Source organism: Canis lupus, chromosome 11 (assembly GCF_048164855.1).
Source record: "Canis lupus baileyi chromosome 11, mCanLup2.hap1, whole genome shotgun sequence".
Lineage (NCBI taxonomy): Eukaryota > Metazoa > Chordata > Mammalia > Carnivora > Canidae > Canis > Canis lupus.
The window spans coordinates 2,941,623-2,962,016 of record NC_132848.1 but is presented as its reverse complement, the minus strand read 5'-3'; the positions used below and the strand labels follow the sequence as shown (position 1 = coordinate 2,962,016).

Genomic DNA, 20,394 nt, shown 5'->3' with positions numbered 1-20,394 from the left:
TATTGTAGTAAACTTTATTATGTACTGTGTAGATTGACAGTGATTTTAAATTGAGGCTGACTTCTCTGTTTCCCTAGGACACCTTTGAACTTCTGGTTTTTCAGGAAGATGCCAATTACTTTACACATTACCTTGAGCAGTAGTATGTTCTTCCCCCTATTGTATTCCAAAGCCATAATGTGCTTTAGTGCATTTTCTGTACAGTAGTTGATCTTCACATGTTGTCATACTTTATTATTAAAAAAGTATTTGTCAGGGTCCTTTCCAGCTCAGCATTTTAATTATCTTTGTGTACGGAAGGCTCTAAGTCACAGACAGGTGTTCTTAAAAATTTTAGTATATATTTAAGTTCCATAAATACTAGTTCACACAGTGCTAATTAGTATAAGGAGTTGTCCTAGATAGAATTGGAACTCAGGATTTCTGACAGAAAGGTTATTTTTTCCACTTTACAGAAAGGAAGAATAATTTCCCAGTGATCCTTTTATTTCCAAAGAAATAACTATGTCTCTCTAGTTCTGTCTTATTATGTAAACTGTTTCTGTTAAAACCTGTGCCACTTCTTGACATACGATAATGGAGTCCAGAGGCTCTGAAATTTTTCTCTACTGGAGGCACTGAGAACGTTGACCTTGAGTCTTATTTGTTCTTTTTTTTTTTTTTGAGTCTTATTTGTCTGAAGAAAAATTACTATATCTGCTTTGGAGATATTTAAAAGAATGCACAAAAGTGGGAGTGTAGGAAGGTTGGAGTTGCTTGGAAGAAAGGCGCTAAGTCTTGGGAGAAATACCATCTTTAAGAACAGCTTTCACTTTTACGTTTAGAGTAGGAATTACCAAATAAAGGAACTAATAACACAGGTTCACAAATGTTCTTGGTTTGCCCTTTTATGTCTTAGTAGGTTTTTTGTTGTTTCCTTTTTTTTTTTTTTTTTTTTTTTTTAATGGTGTTGCTGGCCAAAAGAAGTAACCTAGCAGTTCTGTTAGTTAGGTAGTTAGGTCAAAACAACTTAAGTAATTTATCCGAACAACCTAGTAGTCTTTGAAAAGCAAATACACAAAAATTGAAAGAAAAAGGTTTTTTGTTTTGTTTTGTTTTTAATAACCACAGTTACAGAATATGAATGCCCTTTGGGCACTGTATAACTTCTTATAACTTGAATTCAGATTAGATATGTCTATCTCAACTTCTGTTCTCTACTGTTTTGTTTTTTTTTATGGGTCCCTTTCTCCCCCCCCACCCCCCCTTTTTTTCCTCTAAATCACAGCAACACCAAAATTCTAACTTTGGAGAAATGAAGATTAATGGAGAGGGATGTGGTGCAGTCTGCTTTAAAACTGAACCACCTGGTGTCTGAACTGAGGTTGAGTATCACTAAATTTTTCTCAAATTTAAAATATCTTGCAGCAACCCAGTAAGTTTCTTGTGGTGCCCTGATGCACCTTGGCAAGTAATTTGGAAGCAACTGGGTCAGCATGTGTATTCAGATCACCTATCTAGAAAGTTTTACATGGTAGTACAACTGACATACAGATACTCTGAAAGTATGAGAAGCATATCTTGGGTTTTGTTTGAAGAAAGAATATGTGCATAAGAGAGTGTTGGATTGGGGATCCCTGGGTGGCTCAGCAGTTTAGTGCCTGCCTTCTGCCCAGGACGAGATCCTGGAGTCTCGGGTTCGAGTCCCCACGGCCTCCTTGCATGGAGCCTGTTTCTGCCTCTGCTTGTGTCTCTGCCTCTCTCTCCCTCTCTCTGTGTATCTCATGAATAAATAAAATCTTTAAAAAAAAGAGTGTTGGATTTTTAGACATTTGTGGACAGGGCTTTTCACTGCTCAATTTATGTGCAGTCAAAAGCCCAGTCCAAAAAGGAACTACTTTTTTCCTTTCTAATAGCAGAATTTCATGTTTCCATATCATTCCTCACTTAGTACAAACTAAAAAAGATTTACCTGTGTCTTGATTCCTTTTTGTAAATAATAGACTATTTGACAAACTTAGTTTTAAAAAAATCAGTAATTCTGAATTTTATAACCTCTTTATTGCTGATTTTTTTCCTTGGTTTTAATGATTTTTCTTTTATAATCTTTTATGATGTTTATTTTTTTAAAATGTTTTTTTTTTAAAGATTTTATTTATTTATTCATAGAGATGCAGAGAGAGAGAGAGAGAGAGAGAGAGGCAGAGACACAGGCAGAGGGAGAAGCAGGCTCCATGCAGAGAGCCCGACGTGGGACTCGATCCAGGGTCTCCAGGATCATGCCCTGGGCTGCAGGCAGCACCAAACCGCTGCGCCACCAGGGCTGCCCTCTTTTATGACGTTTAAAGATACTCTGAGATGTATAAGAGATCATCGAATCTAGTGTTTAAGAAGCTTCCTATTAAATAGAAATGTTTACTTCTAAACCTAGAAAATACTAGGTTAAGATTTAGTAAAAAGCTAGTCTTCTGATTTCTATTGTTTTATCTTAGAATTCAAAGTGATCCTGTAATTCAGAAAAATAATGGTGCTCCATTAAGAGTTAACTTGAAAGGAAACTCATTGGGGCACCTGGGTGGCTCAGTGGTTGAGTGTCCACCTTCACCTCCGGTTGTGATCTTGGGATGGAGTCCCACATTGGGCTCCCTGTGGGGAGCCTGCTTCTCCCTCTGCCTATGTCTCTGCCTCTCTTTGTGTGTCTCATGAATACATGAATTAAAAAAAAAAAAAAAAAAACTAAGTACAGTTGATTCTTGAGTAACACGGGTTTGAACTGTGTGGGTCCATTTAGGCAAATCTTTTCCAATAAATACAATAAGGTTAGTGTATTTTTTTTTTTTTAAGATTTTTTTTTTTAAGATTTTATTTATTTATTCATGAAAGACACAGGGAGAGAGAGAGGCAGAGACACAGGCAGAGGGAGAAGCAGGCTCCATGCAGGGAGCCTGACTTGGGACTTGATCCCAGGTCCCCAGGATCACAACCTGGGCTAAAAGCCGCACTAAACTGCTGAGCCACCCGGGCTGCCCTCTTTTTTAAGATTTTAACCAACTGAGCCATCCAGGCATGCGCGCGCGCGCACACACACACACACCTTTTTTTTTGTTTTTTAAATTTTTATTTATTTATGATAGAGAGAGAGAGAGAGAGGCAGAGACACAGGCAGAGGGAGAAGCAGGCTCCATGCACCGGGAGCCCGATGTGGGATTCGATCTCGGGTCTCCAGGATCTCGCCCTGGGCCAAAGGCAGGCACCAAATTGCTGCGCCACCCAGGGATCCCTTTTTTTTTTTTTTTTTTTTTTAAGTAAGTTCTACAGCCATTGTGGAGCCCAGGGTGGGGCTTTGACTCACAACTCTGAGATGAAGACCTGACCTAAGATCAAGACAAGAGTCTGACTCCCTTAACTGCCTGAGCCACCCAGGTGCCCCTGTGAAATTTTTTTTTTTTTAAGGACTTTCTCAACATTGTTTTTTTTTTCTCTAGTTTCTTTCTTCCTTTCTTTCCTTTCTTTCCTTTCTTTTCAAGATTTTATTTATTCATAGAGGCACAGAGAGAGAGAGAGAGGCAGAGACACAGGCAGAGGGAGAACCAGGCTCCATGCAGGGAACCCGACCCGACATGGGACTCGATCCCAGGACTCCAGGATCACGCCCTGGGGCTGCAGGCGATGCTAAACAGCTGCTTTAGCTGCGTCTCTTGGGCTGCCCTTTTTCCTCTAGTTTCATTGGAAGAATATACAGTGTATAACATATGATATACAAAGTATGTGTTTATTGTTTACATTTGGATAAAGAGTCTGGTCAACAGTAGGTTATTAGTAAAGTTTTAGGGGAGTCCTAAATTATGCTTGGATTTTCATCTTTGTTAAGGGGTTGGTGCCCTTAACTCTCATATTCAAAGCTCAGCTGTACGAATAACCAGAGAAAGTTTTTGTTTTGTTTTGTTTGAGTGTTGTGATGTGTTACCTATGTACACATTAAGATAAACTGTAGTTAGTAATGGACCTGATCCCTTTACCCCCCTTCCCCAATATTTCTTAATATTTTTGGACTACATTTAACTTGAATGTAAGTTTTGTTTTGTTGACTGCTCTATCTCCAGAACGATTCCTAACCCCATATTTAATAAATATTTGTTTATTGAATAACATTCAAGCTCAAGCTCTAAATGCATTTTATCTGCTAGGCTTGGCTACATGAAGTGCTTGATAGTGAGGGTTGGGCCTAAGGGTTCGTGTGTGTGGTTTTTTTTTTTTTTTTTTTTTTTTTTTACTATTACTCTGTTATTCTGCTATATCACATTTCATCCAAATTCAACTATATCTTCTGTAGAATGTAGGTGGTCAGTGTTGAAAGATAAAGTTGATGAGAACCATCTATAAATTGAATACCTGATTTTATATTTTGTTAATTGAGGCTATGCTGTATTTTGGGAAATCTGGGGGGGAAAAGTATTGCCAAATCCATATATACCTTCAAAGTTCGTTGGACTTGTTTGTGAGCCCTTTATGTATTTACTACTTTTTTAAGATTTATTTATTTATTCATGGTGGCGGGGGGGGGGGCGGTGTGCAGAGACAGAAGCAGGCTCCATGCTGGAAGCCTGACGTGGGACTCGATTCCGGGTCTCCAGGATCACGCCCTGAGCTGAAGGCAGCGCTAAACCACTGATCCACCCAGGGATCCCCTGTATTTACTTTTAAAGATTTTATTTAGGGGCGCCTGGGTGGCACACTGGTTGAGTCTCTGCCTTCTGCTCAGGGCATGATCCCAGGGTCCCGGGATGGAGTTCCACATCAGGTTCCCTGTGGGGAGCCTGCTTCTCCCTATGCTTGTGTCTCTGCCTCTGTGTGTGTGTGTGTGTGTGTGTGTCTGTCATGAATAAATACATCTTTTTTAAAAAGAGAGATTTTATTTATTTGAGAGCAAAAGATAGAGCAGGAAGAAGGGGCAGAGGATGCCCCAAAGAGCCTCTATCTTGTGACCAAATGATAATATCTGAATTATTTCCCAATGATTTAAAGTAAGGAGTCCAGTACTAATGATCTATCACCTTTGCATATGATAGAAACTTTTTGGCGGGGAGAGAGAGAACATGAACAGGGGGAGAGGGAGCGGGAGAAGCAGACTCCCCACTGAGCAGGGAGCCCGGTGCTGGGCTTGTGATCCCAGGTCCCTGGGATCATGACCCAAGCCAAAGGCAGATAGTTAACCAACTGAGCCAGTCAGGCGCCCTAGAAACTTTTTATGTAAGGATCTTATTTATTTAGTTGAGAGAGAGTGGGCCCTGCCATTGCACTTGGTGGAAAAGGGGCAAAGGGAGAAGCAGACTCCCTGCTGAGCAGGGGACACACACACACACACCCAGTGCAGAGCTCAGGGGACCCTGAAATCATGACCTGAGCCAAAGACAGACAATCAACCAACTGAGCCACTTAGGTGCCCCTGTTTCACTAAATTCTGATGTACAGGCTCAATACTTTTCATATTTGCTGTGTGTGATGGTTTGCAGTACCTGCTTATAAAAATTTCTGGACATTGTAAATTCTGAGAGAGAAGAAATAAAGATGTTGGAGTTTTGACTAGTGTTAATGGTAGAGAGACAGGTCATAAGCTATAGAATTCTATGTGGAGGGGATCCCTGGGTGCAGCAGTTTCGCGCCTGCCTTTGGCCCAGGGGAGCGATCCTGGAGACCCAGGATTGAGTCCCACGTGGGGCTCCCAGCATGGAGCCTGCTTCTCCCTCCTCCTGTGTCTCCACCCCTCTCTCTCTCTCTCTCTCTCTCTCTCTCTCTCTCTCGTCCATCATAAATAAATCTTAAAAAAAAAAATTTATGTGGAAATTTTCTTCTCTCGAGATTTCCAAAGCTCGGGCAGCCTGGGTGGCTCAGCGGTTTAGCGCCACATTCGGCCCAGGGTGTGACCCTGGGGTCCTGGGATCGAGTCCCACATCGGGCTCCCTGCATGGAGCCTGCTTCTCCCTCTGCCTGTGTCTCTGCCTCTCTCTCTCTCTCTCATGAATAAAATAAAATCTTAAAAAAAAATTTTTTTTTCCAAAGCTCTAAAGGGATGATGGCTGCCATTAGTGTGTGTGTGTGCTTGTTTATTTTTAACTACCCAGTTAAAGAATAAACCGAATTCCTTTCCATTGTCTCCAGGGGCATCTGTTGATCTGGCCTTAACTTGGTTTTCAACTTTCAGCATTGTGAACTTACCCCAAGTTATGTATGTCTGTTCTTCCAGTTCACAAAAGGCTTGAGGTTTTTTAATGGTCTCTTATAATTCAGTATGACTTGCACATAGAATTACAATATTTGAGAAGTTTTCTTTAGCAAATTTTTTCCATTTAGCTTTGTTGGTGGTCTAGTCTGTTTGGACTGCTGTAACAAAATATCACAGACTGGTTAGTTTATAAACAGCAAAAATTTATTGTCTTACTATTTTGGAAGCTGGAGGTCCCAAGATCAAGACACCAGCAGGGTCATCTAGTATTAGAGCCCACTTCCTGGCTTTTTATTCAGGAAGGCTCTACCCTCATGACCTAAGCACCTCCCAAAGGTCTTACCTTCTATTATTATCACACTGGGCATTGGGATTTCAACATACATGTTTTAGGGGATGAATTCAGACCGTTGCACTGATGCATCTTTTTGGGGGGGTTAATCTATTTTTTAAGGTGAAAGGTACTTGCAGTTTTCTACGAATTTGAATTAAAACTTACCAGATTCTAACATATTAAAAATGGTATTTGGGAACAAATAATGGTACCCCCTCTGTCCTTTTAAGACAAACTAAGAAGTTTTAGTCAAAACTATAGTGAATTTTAGGTTCTGCAAAATTTAGTTGCTTGAATAGATCTGGGCCTAATGTTGAACTTGGAAGTTCTTGTCGGGAAAGCACAGAATATCCCACTGTGGGGGTTTTCAGTTTTGTTTTTAAGTATTGGATTATTTATATAGCATATGCGGAGGTAAAATTTTTTCATTTACATCTGTAGGTATATACTATTAGAGTGAACTGACTGACTTGCACAGTGGTTATGAATTTTGCCAATGTTAGTATAAGGCTGGAAACAAATTCAATATAATTTAGGAGCTGGAGTTAAAGCTAAACCAGCTTCTCTTTTGGTTAATAAAAAAAGAAACATGATCCTCAGAAGACAAGCATGATTTCACAAACAATTGATTACTCTTCCAGATGAGTGTGGATATATGAGTTTATTACTAGTTTAGGGTTAAGTTATAGGGTCCCCTCTTGTATTTTTGATAGTTTAGATCAGGACTTCCTAATAAACATTACGCTTTGCAAGCCACAAATATCTGTCTCACATGCTCATTTTTACAATGCCTTACAAATATAAAAAACATTTTTGGCTTCTGCACCAAACCCTGGTTTAGATCATTTAATTTTGTTATTTGGAAAATGATTGTAATAGCTTGCTAGAGCTGCCTTAAAGTACCAGAGATGGGGTGACTTAAACAATAGAAATTTATTTCCTCACAATTCTGGAGGGTGTTAGTCTGAGATCAAGGTGTCAGCACGATTGGTTTCTTCTGAGGCCTTTTTCCTTGGCTTGTAGATGGCCCTCTTCTCCCGTGTCTTCATGGGGTCTTTTCTCTGTGTCCTTGTCTTTTTTTTTTTTTTTTTTTTTTTTAATTCATGAGACACACAGAAAGAGGCAGAGACACAGGCAGAGGGAGAAGCAGGCTCCATGCAGGGAGCCCGATGTGGGACTTGATCCTGGGACTCCAGAATCACGCCCTGAGCCGAAGGCAGACACTCAACGGCTAAGCCACCCAGGGATCCCCCTGTGTCCTTGTCTTTTGTAAGGTTATCAGTCATGTTGGATTATGGCCCACCATAAGACTTCATTTTCAGAGATTCTCTTTCCGGGATGCATGGGTGGCTCAGTCACTTAAGCATCTGCCTTTAACTTGGGTCATGATCCCAGAACCTTGGGATCAAGTCTGTGTCAGGCACCCTGCTCAACAGGAAGCCTGCTTTTCCCTCTGCATCTCCCCCTGCTTGGTTCTCTTGAGAGAGAGAGAGGGTTCTATCTCTCTCTCAAATAGTCTTTAAAAATAAATATCTTCTGTCCAGATACATTCACATTGTGAAGTCTGGGGGATTTAGAATTTCAACATATGAATTTGTAGAAGATTACAGTTCAGCCCATAATAATGATATAATCCTAGATAATTTAATGTGAATTTGAGAAAAGGAAAAAGATTCTCTGGTTCCAAAGTTCTCAGTATGAACAAACTGAAGAGCTAATATGATAGTTGGATTTTTATGTAGCTGTTCTAATAACCATGTCACCATTAGTGTGTTCTTTCACTATTACAGTAGGCTTTTTTTTTTTTTTTTTTTTAAGATTTTATTTATTTATTCATGAGAGACACAGAGGCGGAGAAGCATGCTCCATTCAGGGAGCCCGACGTGGGATCCCGGGGCTCCAGGACCAGGCCCTGGACCAAAGGCAGCGCTAAACCACTAAGCCACCCGGGCTGCCCCACAGTAGTAGGCTTTTAATATGCAACTTTTACAAGGTAAACATAATCTTCAGATTATGTTAAATTTGGCTACAAAAGCATTTACCAGAGTTTACCATTTGTAAAATATATTTGGAATAGAATCCTTTCATTAATCAAGTAAAACACAATTTCTTTTTTTTTTTTTTAATTAATTAATTATTTATTTATTTATGATAGAGAGAGAGGCAGAGACACAGGCAGAGGGAGAAGCAGGCTCCATGCACCGGGAGCCCGACGTGGGATTCGATCTCAGGTCTCCAGGATCGCGCCCTGGGCCAAAGGCAGGCGCCAAACCGCTGCGCCACCCAGGGATCCCCCAATTTCAAAATTAGACTGGGTTACACCAAAGGAAGGAAGTATTCTCTGCCAGAATCCTTTAGTAACTTTTTTTTTTTTAAGTATAATGAAAAAAAAAGTATAATCAGCATAATTCCCCATCTACCTGTCATCCAGATTCAGTGTTTCACAGGCCTTTGCCACATTGCTTTATCTGCCCCCTTTTTCTTTCCTGAAATCTTTTATTTTTACTTTATAAGATTTCACCTTTTTGAGAGAGGGGGAGTTGAGCACACGACTTGGGATGGAGAGGGGAGAAGACAACTCCCTGATGAATGTGGAGCCTGACCCAGGACTTGATCCCAGGACCTGGATATCATGACCTGAGCTGAAGTCAAATGCTCAGCCAACTGAGCCACCCAGGTGCCTCTGCTAAAGCCATTTATTTATTTATAAGGGTTTTTATTTATTTGAGAGAATGGGCGAGGGTGTAGAGGGAGAAGAAGCAGACTCCCTAGTGAGCAGCAAGCCTGAGGTGGGGCTCGATCCCAGGACCTAGGAATATCATAACCTGAGCTGAAGGCAGACTCTTTAAGACTGAGCTATCCAGGTGCCCCCCTGAAGTCTTTTAAAGCAAACTCCAAAAATAAACTCCATATACCTAAGTTTTCATCTTCAGTGGATTTTTTCCCCCCGTAAAAATAGTGCCTTTCATGCCTACCAAAATTTAAGTGTTTTCCATATTATCTAATATCCTGTCCATATTCAGATCTTCAAAGTTTCAGTAATCTTTTTAAGATTTTTTTCACTCGTGAGAGACACACAGAGAGAGGGACAAAGACACAGGCAGAGGGAGAAGCAGGCTCCATGCAGAGAGCCTGACTGTGGGACTCGATCCTGGGTCTCCAGGATCAGGCCCCGGGCTGAAGGCAGGCACTAAACTGCTGAGCCACCTGGGCTGCCCCTGACCTCATAGTTTTTAATAGCTGCATTTGCACAAGATGTCCCAACGTCATCTGTATTTCCCACCTCAGGCCTTGAGGTCAGCCATTTCTTTATAGGAAACCTGGTTCCTTTAGTTCAAATAGTATTTTAGGGACGCCTGGGTGGCTCAGAGGTTGTGGCTCAGAGGCTGGCGTCTGCCTCCAGCTCAGGGTGTGATCCTAAGTCCTGGGATCGAGTCCCACATCAGGCTCCCTGCATGGAGCCTGCTTCTCCCTCTGCCTGTGTCTCTGTCTCTCTGTGTGTGTCTCTCATGAATAAATAAAATCTTTAAAAATTTTTTTCTGTTCTTAAAAAAGGAAATAGTATTTTAGCACATGGTATTCATTGTTTTGTTTTGTTTTGTTTTGTTTTTTGGTATTCATTGTTCAGGTTATCACGAGCACTTTTTATTTTTTAAAGATTTTATTTATTTATTCATGAGAGAGAGAGAGAGAGGGGCAGAGACCCAGGCAGAAGCAGAAGCAGGCTTCATGCAGGGAGCCTGATGTGGGACTTGATCCCGGGTCTCCAGGATCACGCCCTAGGCTGAAGGTGGTGTTAAACCGCTGAGCCACCCGGGCTGCCCTCTCGAGCACTTCTTAAACATAGGACTATATGGTCACTTCAATTTGAAAATCAAGAACCAGGGCACCTAGGTGGCTCAGTGGTTGAGCATCTGCCATCGGATCAGGTTGCAATCTGGGGGTCCTGGAATCGAGTTCTGAATCGGGCTCCCTGCGGGGAGCCTGCTTCTCCTTTTGACTATGTCTCTGCCTTCTTTTTTTGTCAAGAATAAATAAAATCTTAATAGAAAAGTAAAATAAAATCTTGAAAAAATACATTTAAAAAATCTATGAACCTAAAACCAGTAAGTTTTCATTATTAGCAAATATTTTCTGTTAAAGACCAACAGGTTACCACATATTGAGAGTGCCATTTTGGTAAGAAATGAGCTAAAAATAATGTGACCTATTCATAAAACTCCTAACTTGTTTGTTAGCTGTATTAACATACTGACATTAAAAGTGATTCCTTAGTCCAAAAGAAGTTTGGTTAGACTTCAGATCCATGTAAAAATCTATTTGTTTTTTAAATTTGTTGATAGATGCCTAAAGAAATAGCTTTACCCTTGCTGCTTGGCTAGTATTTAGACTTTGAAAACTGCCATCCATAGTTTTTAACCTCCTTTGGATCTGATATCAATATCCCAGAGTGGAATATGACTAGTCAAGTTTAACAGTTGTGTAAAAACACTGATGAGCACTTGGTTGCAACTTGTTTATTTATAGGGACTTTAAACTGCTACTCCTTAGGGTTGGGAATTTCAGAGCTTTGAAACTAATTCCTTTCGTTTGAGTTTTTATCTTATGTGTAGTGCTAGAACATACGATAATTAAGTTTTTTAACTTCGAGGATTACAGAAGAGTCCAAAAAATTAAAAAAATATAATAATAAAAATTCCTGTATAGCCAGCCTATAACTTTAACTTTTACATTATCACCAGAACATGCTTATTTTTAGGAAATAAGTGAAACCATTGAAAATCATGTGGTTCTGCTTCCTTTCCCTCATTGTCTTTCTGGTTCATTCTATGGAGCAAATGCTGTTCGGGTGTGTATGTGTGTGAATTTTACTAGGAATTTTTATGCATATGAGGATATTTGTCTAAAGATTACAAAGAACAGTTTTGGGGCACTTGGGTGGCTCAGTCAGTTAAGCATCTGCCATTTGCTCAGGTCATGATCCTGGGGTCCTAGGATTGACCACCACATTGGGCTTCCTGCTCAGTGGGGGAGTCTGCTTCTCCCTCCCTCTCCCTCTGTGCCTCCCCCTCCTGCTCTCTCTTGCTCACTTGCTTTCTTATTTATTTGGAAAATAAATAAAGACCTTTTTAAGAGAAAAACTGTAAAGGAACGATTTTTTTTTTAACTTAAGAATTGGGGGTGAGGTTACTTATGGGTGGCTTAGCTGTTGAGTGTCTGCCTTTGGCTCAGGGTGTAATCCCAGAGTGTTGGGATCAAGTCCATGTCAGGCTCCTGCTTCTCCCTCTCCCTATGTCTCTGCCTTCTCTCTGTTTCTCATGAATAAATAAAATCCTTTTTTTAGAATAAGATTTTTTAAAAGATAATAGTCCAGGTTCTTTCCAGTATAGTATCTATTGGATACATGTGTAGAAGAATAGAAGACTGTAAAAAAGCTTAATTCTTTAATGTCATTAAAGTTAGGAAAATTTGTCCCCAGAAAATGGTTGCCTGATATAGTCAGAAATAAGCTACAGATGAGAACTTTTTTGAAAACACTGTCAAAAAAAAAAAAAGAAAGAAAAAAAAGAAAGCACTGTCAATTCTACCATCATCTCCCCTACCCTCTCCCTAGTTCTGGCATTATAAGTAGAAATGTTTCTGAATTTCAGTTGACAGTGGATTAGTTCTGATGGTTTTTTTTGTTTTTGTTTGTTTGTTTTTTAGGAGCAAGACTAAAGGTATATGGCACATAAATTTTGACAGGGCAATGTAATGGTTAACCCTATTGTATGTTGTTTCATTTTATAATTCTTTCCTTTTTTTTTTTTCATTTTTTAATTCTTTCCTATTGTGAAATCAGTATCATTGTGTTTTAACTTGGAATGCAGCTGTTAAAGAGTAAAGATGTAGTTTCCATTTGAAATTATAGTTAACTGCCTCAAGGGACACCTGGGTGGCTCGGTCAGTTAAGTGTCAGGGTCTTTGAAACCAGATTCAGTCTTGATCCTCAGGGTTGGCAGTTCAAGCCCCTATTTAAAATAATAATAATCTGCCTCAAAATAATCAGTGTTCTAGTGGAGTAGAGAAACGTTACTTATATGCCAAACTCTGGAGGTTATGTAAATACTCAGTTAATGAATTCCAGCTTAACTTTGTCTAATTTTATCTCTTTGTAGGCAGCCTGCTTCTGCAAAGTGGTACGATCGAAGGGACTACGTCTTCATTGAATTTTGTGTTGAAGACAGTAAAGATGTTAATGTAAATTTTGAAAAATCCAAACTTACATTCAGGTAAATTACCATTTTACATCATTGGGTAATAAGTTTGTGTCAGACAACTGAGTAACTTTGGCTAGCTTGTTTTGTGTTTTTACTGAAAATAATACTAATCTTTATCTCTTTGAAGAGGCTCATTTTTTTTTTTTTTTTTACACAGTTGTCTTGGAGGAAGTGATAATTTTAAACATTTAAATGAAATTGATCTTTTTCACTGTATTGATCCAAATGTAAGTAGTCTTGATGCTTTAATTCCAATTTATATGTGAGGAAATGGGCATACATCAAGTACTCTTTTTAGCAGTAAGCAGTAATTGTTTTTCTTAATAGTTCAGAGGTTATGGGACGCCTGAGTGGCTCAGGTTGAATGTTGAGTGGCTGCCTCCAGCCCAGGGTGTGATCCTGGAGTCCTGGGATCGAGTCCCACATTGGGCTCCCTGCAAGGAGTCTGCTTCTCCCTCTGTGTCTCTGCCTCTCTCTCTCTCTCTCTCTGTCTCTCATGAATAAATAAATAAAATATAAAAAATAAAAAAGTTCAGAGGTTAACTAGGCGTATTTATATTTTTGCAATATTTCCCTCTGCAACTGCCTCTCTGCATACTCTTTCTTTTGTTCTTGCTATCACTGTTTGGACTTAGGGCAATATTCTTGAGGTTTGTCTTAATCTAACTTTATAGAATCTTTAAATTATTCTATGATTGTATTATATTTGGTTAATTTTTTTTTTTAATTTTATTTATTTATGATAGTCACACACAGAGAAAGAGAGAGAGGCAGAGACACAGGCAGAGGGAGAAGCAGGCTCCATGCACCGGGAGCCCGACATGGGATTTGATCCCGTGTCTCCAGGATCGTGCCCTGGGCCAAAGGCAGGCGCCAAACCGCTGCGCCACCCAGGGATCCCATATATTTGGTTAATTTTTTTAAGGTTTTTGTTTTATTCACTTTGTACAGGGAGGGAAAAGTTATTTTTTGCAATTTGCATAGCTACTGAATTTTTAGTAATCTAGGAGATGTTTCTTTAAAGTTGAGAAAACGTAGGGAAAGAAATTAGAAAGGAAAGTTGAGGAATGACAAGCTATTTTCTATTCTACAGTGATACTGGAGAGAAATGATGTGATGGTGCTTTTGTTTTTGTTTTCGTTTTTAGGATTCCAAGCATAAAAGAACGGACAGATCAATTTTATGTTGTTTACGAAAAGGTGAATCTGGCCAGTCATGGCCAAGGTTAACAAAAGAAAGGGCAAAGGTATGTTTCTTTTTTGGGAGGGAAAATTGAACATTTTTAAGTAATGAAAGACACATTTGGCATGAGGAATAAAATGTTTGTTTCAGAGTTAAGTGGTATTAAAGTCTTGTGTTCTATATGTTTTTCCTTTCTTTGAGTTTTATTAGTTTTAACTTAAAACCAAATGTGGTCAGAATAAGGTCAGTCCCTAGTTGATGCAGAATCTTTTGCTGAATTCAAGAGGCAGATTTTTCTTAGGCTGGCTGGCTTTATTTATTTATTTATTTATTTATTTATTTATTTATTTATTTATTTATTCATTCATTCATTCATTCATTCATTCATTCATTCTTAGGCTTTATTAGTTACTTATGTATCACATGGGAACATATTTTGTGCTGCAAAAAAAGTCCGTTGTATCTGAGAAGAGTTCCTACCAATGAATTTTGTTGTATTTATTTTTTAAGTAGGCTCCACACCCAGTGTGAAGCCCAGTGTGGGGCTTGAACTCACAACCCTGAGATAAAGACCTGAGCCAAAATCAAGAATCAGAGGCTTAACTGACTGGGCCATTCAGGTGTCCCTCTCCCCCCCCCTTTTTTTAAATTATGATTAAGAACTGTGAGAGAAGCTTTGTGAAACTATCTTGACTATTAATTGCATTTTACTTCATTCTGATTTTTTTGTAATCTATTATTTTTTTTGTTAATTTTTTGTCTTTTTTGTTAATTCCATGCCTCATTAGTATGAACCTACAGTCCCAAAAATATTGTTTAAGGTACATACATACATACCTGTACGTATAAGTTAACCTAATTACAAGATGTTTGTATTGATCTATAGCTTAATTGGCTTAGTGTGGACTTCAATAATTGGAAAGACTGGGAAGATGATTCAGATGAAGACATGTCTAATTTTGATCGTTTCTCTGAGGTAAGTTCCTATAAGCGCATTTTACCACCTCTCAGTACATTTCTATGTGAATTTAATTTGGTTTTAAAGCACCTTAGTGGTACTTAAGACCTAATTTTTTTTTTACTTTAAAGGTCATTCTGCAGCAAAACAAAGTAAGATCTTAACAATGATCATTTTATCCTAAAGTTTAACATTCTTTTATAATTCTTTTAAAAATTAGTGGTAAGTTCTAAACTTGTATACAGACAAAAATAAACCGTATTGTCAATGCAAATATAACTAGTTTTGGGGGGTGGGGTGTTGGTTTGTTTGTTTTTACAGCCAGTTGTTATTCTAGTATTGAAACGGATTTTTTTTTTTTAATTTTATTTATTTAGAGAGAGAGAGAGAGAGAGAGAGAGAGAATGGCTGGGACACAGGCAGAGGGAGAAGCAGGCTCCATGCAGGGAACCCGACATGGGACGCGATCCCCGGATCTCCAGGATCACACCCCAGGCTGTAGGCGGTGCTAAACCGCTGCGCCACCGGGGCTGCCCTGATTTTTTTTTTTTTTTTTTTTTGAGCATGGATTACTTTGCATTTTAGAGCCATGTAATATGAATATAAACTTTAAACAGAAAAATGGTAGTGAGATGTGCATGATGAGTGGTGTGTAAGGATGTTTTAGTTCGCAAAATTAAGGATTAAAGTAAGCCTTTTTTTTCCAAGATGTCATCCAAATACATATTGCATGGCCAAAGGGGGGGGAAAATCATTGATCTCCCTTTAGGTAGACTAAGCCTTATGAAATAAATGTACTGCAGTAAACCTGATTAGAAAAACAGAATATTGGGATCCCTGGGTGGTGCAGCAGTTTGGCGCCTGCCTTTGGCCCAGGGTGCGATCCTGGAGACCTGGGATCGAATCCCACATCGGGCTCCCGGTGCATGGGAGCCTGCTTCTCCCTCTGCCTATGTCGCTGCCTCTCTCTCTCTTTCTCTCTCTGTGACTATCATAAATAAATAAATTAAAAAAAATTAAAAAAAATAAAGATTTAAAAAAAAAAAAAGAAAAACAGAATATTAGGTTGTAAGTTGAAGATGAGATCCATTTCATGGCTATTTGAAATTTTAATTGACTAGGTTTTGTTTATAACCCTTCTTTGAAAATTAAGGGCTAAAAGGAATGAATTCCCAGTGTCATGTATGCAACTGCTTATTCAACATCTCACATGGTTCTGGCACCTTGATTTCAATTTAAAGAGGAAAGGGAAGATTGGAAGATTCTCTTTATGCTATTCGTATTTCTTACCTGTAGTAATTGGTGCCACCATTTTACCCAGCTCTGCATGTCACAGCTTAACACTGTTTTCTCTTACTGTCTCCATCTAGTATAACATTAACAGCTATCTTTTGTTCTGTTTTTTGTTTTACATCTTAAATAGTTCTTGAATGTATTCAGTTCATTCTATCTCTATTACCATTGTATCCTCAACAGCTAGCATTGTGTTTGGCACATTTTGAGCATTTTTGCTGCTCAAAGAAACTTAACCGAAGTGTTCAACAGTACTGTAGGGAAACTTTATTAGTTATTCATATTATTCAACACCAGGTTGCCCAGAACTTTTATACTGAGCAATTTGAGGATTAGGTAGCTTTTAAAGGGCCCTTCTAACTCTAAAGTGGAGGTAAGCATAGATTTTTGAAGCTTTAATTTTTTGTTTATAAAGTTATGTATGATTATGTGAATATTTTAAAATTTAAAAAATTAACAGAAAAGTTGTCCTTGAAGAGAGAAGTCCCTCCCCATCTGTTTTTAGTTTGATTTTTTGTATCTTTTTAAATAATATACTGCTTGATTTGTGATCAGAAATTAAAGATAGTAAAAAAAAAAAGAAAAGAAATTAAAGATAGTAAGTTAGTATTTCATGTAAGTATGCTGTGTTGTTAGTCCCAACATCTTGTGAGTATACAAGAGTACATACACAAGGGTATTATTCTCCATAGTATATGTACCTTTTATTTCAAGAATTATGTTTATTTTCTGTTTTTAACATGTTACTGCTGTTCAGTCTTTGATTTAGGATTCAGGCCTTTTATACAATGTAATCATCCTGAGGGTCTTTATAATACACATGCCACTTAGCTTAAGATATACAAAGCTTTACAACTACAAATGAATCCCATTCTTTTCCTTAGGCACCAGAGGTAAGCACTCTTCAGATTTCGGTGTTTAATTTCTGCATCATAGATAAATATTTGCTAGATAAATTTTACTAACTTCACTTTTCTTCAATGAGAACTTAGTCTTCCCTATAAGTTGTCAAGATTTTATGTAATTACCTATAAAAATCTACCTTTTCCAGCAAGGAAGGTACTTAACATTTGTTTTGCTTTTTTTATTGGTGGAAATCTATGACAGACTTAAGGTGTATTCTGGAGCTTGCAACCTCTAATAACTAGGGCTTAATTTAACATCATTTTTAAAACTAATTTTTACACTTCAAATAGATGATGAACAACATGGGTGGTGATGAGGATGTAGATTTACCAGAAGTAGATGGAGCAGATGATGTAAGTCTATAAATTCTTTTCTCTGTTTACTTAAATAGTAAGAAACAATGTATTTATAGGTTGTTTTATATAGATTCAGGATTGCTTTTTTGCCACTTCTTGTTGGGTTTTTTCCCTAAGAAATACAGGGAAAAGCAATTTTGAAATGTGCTCATTTTTGAAGGATAGGTATCTACTAGGGAATAGATGTCCCATGGACCATTCTTCAAAGGACCAGATTTCAAGAGAATCACTGCATGGAGACATCATATGCCGTATTCAATTAAGAATTAGCTTAGAGATTATCTTGACTAAGTTAAACAGGTTTTGCAGCAGGATTGATCAGAAACCATAAAGTAGATGGACCTTTCTGAATCTTTAAGGATAAACTGGATCACTTTTCTCAACATTCCCCCTGTTGGCATCCTGCTAACATCTTCAAGAAAGTTGTTCGGTACAGTTTGAAAAATATGTAGACAACTCAATAGCTAGGATTGGAATTCATTTTGTCTTGTATCAGTCCAGTAGTTTTCACAGTGAGCTGTTTTCCTCTTCCATTGAATGCCAAGGGAAAAGAGAAACCATTTTATACCAAGATAAGTCAGGAATTTAAGGGATGAGCACCAATTCCCATCAAAAGGCACACACTGTACAGGAAGGTAGATCCTCAGCAATTATGTCTCTTCATCTTAAGTAAACCTGTTAAGTTCAGTGATTATATTCATAAGCTTAATATAACCACATATCTTTACTACTTTAGTGAAAGTACAGTGCTTCAGCTTTTTAAGGCAAACTGTTCAGTTAGTAGAGGAATGTTTGATCAACTTGGTAACTTTTGAAATTCTTCTTTCTGCAGGATTCACAAGACAGTGATGATGAAAGTAAGTGTCTTTGTAATAAGTCTATTTACATAGTGATATTTCATATCAAAGACCACAAGCTCTCAAAATAGAGATGTTAACTTCTTTACAATTCTTGCAAGAAAAATTAATTCTTCATGGCCTCTAATAAGAAAAAGTAGAAATTTGAATGATTTGAAATTTACATTTAAAAAGACAATTCGGGGATCCCTGGGTGGCGCAGCGGTTTGGTGCCTGCCTTTGGCCTAGGGCGCGATCCTGGAGACCCGGGATCGAGTCCCACGTCGGGCTCCCGGTGCATGGAGCCTGCTTCTCTCTGCCTGTGTCTCTGCCTCTCTTTTTCTCTCTGTGACTATCATAAATAAATAAAAATTAAAAAAAAAAAAAAAAGACAATTCCCCCCAAAAGAAGACCATTCCCTAGAAACTAATTCTATTGTTGACTGCCTTTTTTTTTTTTTAATAAAGCTTTGAAGTTGATAGATTGTTCCCTTATACTTCACGCTGATCTTTTTTAAATCTTTCAGAAATGCCAGATCTGGAGTAAGAAATGTTGTCATCACCGGATTTTGAGAAAGAAAAGTAACTTCTCTGCAAGATTTCATAATTGAGAGAATTCCTGAATTGATAGCTCTAAAGGCAGATGCTGTATTTGCCTCCTTTAACCCATTTTTCATCCTGTTTGTTTTTTTAAAGGCTTCACTAAGGGTTGATATGTACCATTGTATGGGGCAATTTTAAGTCAGCTAAGGCAATAACCTTATGCATGAACTTTTCCCAGACTTCCATGATGCTGTTGAGGTCCTAGGCAATTGATACAGCAGTTGTGGTAAATAAAAACATTTCACCTCAGTCTCCTTTTACTTCATAACATAGATACTGACATGATAGGAAGATCTTGGCTTAGAAGAAAGATAACTAAATTTTAGATTTTAGCACATGGACTCAGAGTGGCTGATGAAACCAATTGGTTGATACCTTAAACTGGTAACTTGTTCCTCTGGTATATCCTCCAGAATTATTCCACTAAAGTTTTATTTTTCAAAAGATGTACTTCACATTATTGTAAGTGATCACTTGTCAGTGTTCCAGATGTATCTTAGCTAAAGCTAGTGAATGCCCTAACTTAGATGGTTTTGAAGCCTGTACATTTGGTATTGTTTGACCCTTAAACTTTTACATCTCTTAGCATGGAGGACGAAGAAAGGCTGTACATTGTTGCTTGAGAGTCTGTACATTTAGACCAAATTGTATTTGCACTGTCAGTATGGCAAATGAGTGGAAAAAATGTTAATACACTATTGGATTTTTTATTTTTTTGATTCAGCTTGTCCCAGGCTGAAAACCTCAATTTATGTTCATGACAGTGGGGATTTTTTTTTTTTTTTTAATGTCTACATTCTTTCTAATAAACTGTTGGAAGACTTTTTGGCTGTCCTTTTAAGTGTCTGGTTTACTGTAATTCATGTATTACCATTTACTGGAATGGAGTTTTTATTTTTACTTGAGGAAGAATTTGGGAATATTCCTCTGTTTGGAAAAAAAAGGCTTGCTGTGATGTCAGGAAACCTTTTAAAAGTGGATCTGTAATAGCAAATTGTAGATGCACTTTGCAGCAGTTGGAAAAGAAAGTGTTGTGATTTGATTGAAATAAAACTAAATGTGTTGTCCTCCTGTAAATCTTTGAGCATCTGCATTTTGGCAATTTTTATTCCCTCTAACTTCTGTGTATTCTGTGTTCTGTGTCCTAGCATAGAAGTGCTTCCCATTTCGTATTTCTTTATGTTTGACGTTAAGTACATACAGGCAATATTAAGTGCTACGAATATAAAAATAATTCTTCAGGTACTTAATGTACTCAGGGAGTCAAAGGCTAGGCAACAGGGGACAAACTCTGAACAAAAACTGGATAGATGGGAAGTGTGCCATAATAGGTTTGCATAGGGCATTATGGTGATTTAGAAGGGACAACACCTTTTTCCCTTCCCCTGTTAAGTATATGACTGTGATACTCAAAATCATTTTCTTGAAATGCTATGAACTAGAAAATCTTCATGCTTTCCAGGAG

The 20,394-nt window shown here is 38.2% G+C and overlaps 1 protein-coding gene across 1 annotated transcript; it reads left to right on the top strand.

Annotated features, from left to right (window-relative positions):
- Positions 1-1,272: 1,272 nt before the first annotated feature.
- Positions 1,273-20,006, top strand: PTGES3 (prostaglandin E synthase 3). Its single transcript, XM_072842807.1, has 8 exons — positions 1,273-1,363; positions 12,695-12,808; positions 12,954-13,023; positions 13,944-14,042; positions 14,865-14,954; positions 17,426-17,488; positions 18,324-18,348; positions 18,854-20,006. Exons 1-8 carry the CDS (start codon positions 1,305-1,307, stop codon positions 18,871-18,873), a joined length of 540 nt encoding a protein of 179 aa, XP_072698908.1. The 5' UTR covers positions 1,273-1,304; the 3' UTR covers positions 18,874-20,006.
- The last annotated feature ends 388 nt before the right edge of the window (positions 20,007-20,394 follow it).

Bases quoted from the DNA above. Each gene is read 5' to 3' on its own strand.
- PTGES3 (XM_072842807.1), top strand. From the start codon at position 1,305: ATGGAGAGGGATGTGGTGCAGTCTGCTTTAAAACTGAACCACCTGGTG. The intron at 1,364-12,694 runs GTTGAGTATCAC...ATCTCTTTGTAG, and splicing joins CACCTGGTGTCTGAACTGAG to GCAGCCTGCTTCTGCAAAGT. The intron at 17,489-18,323 runs GTAAGTCTATAA...TTCTTTCTGCAG, and splicing joins AAGTAGATGGAGCAGATGAT to GATTCACAAGACAGTGATGA.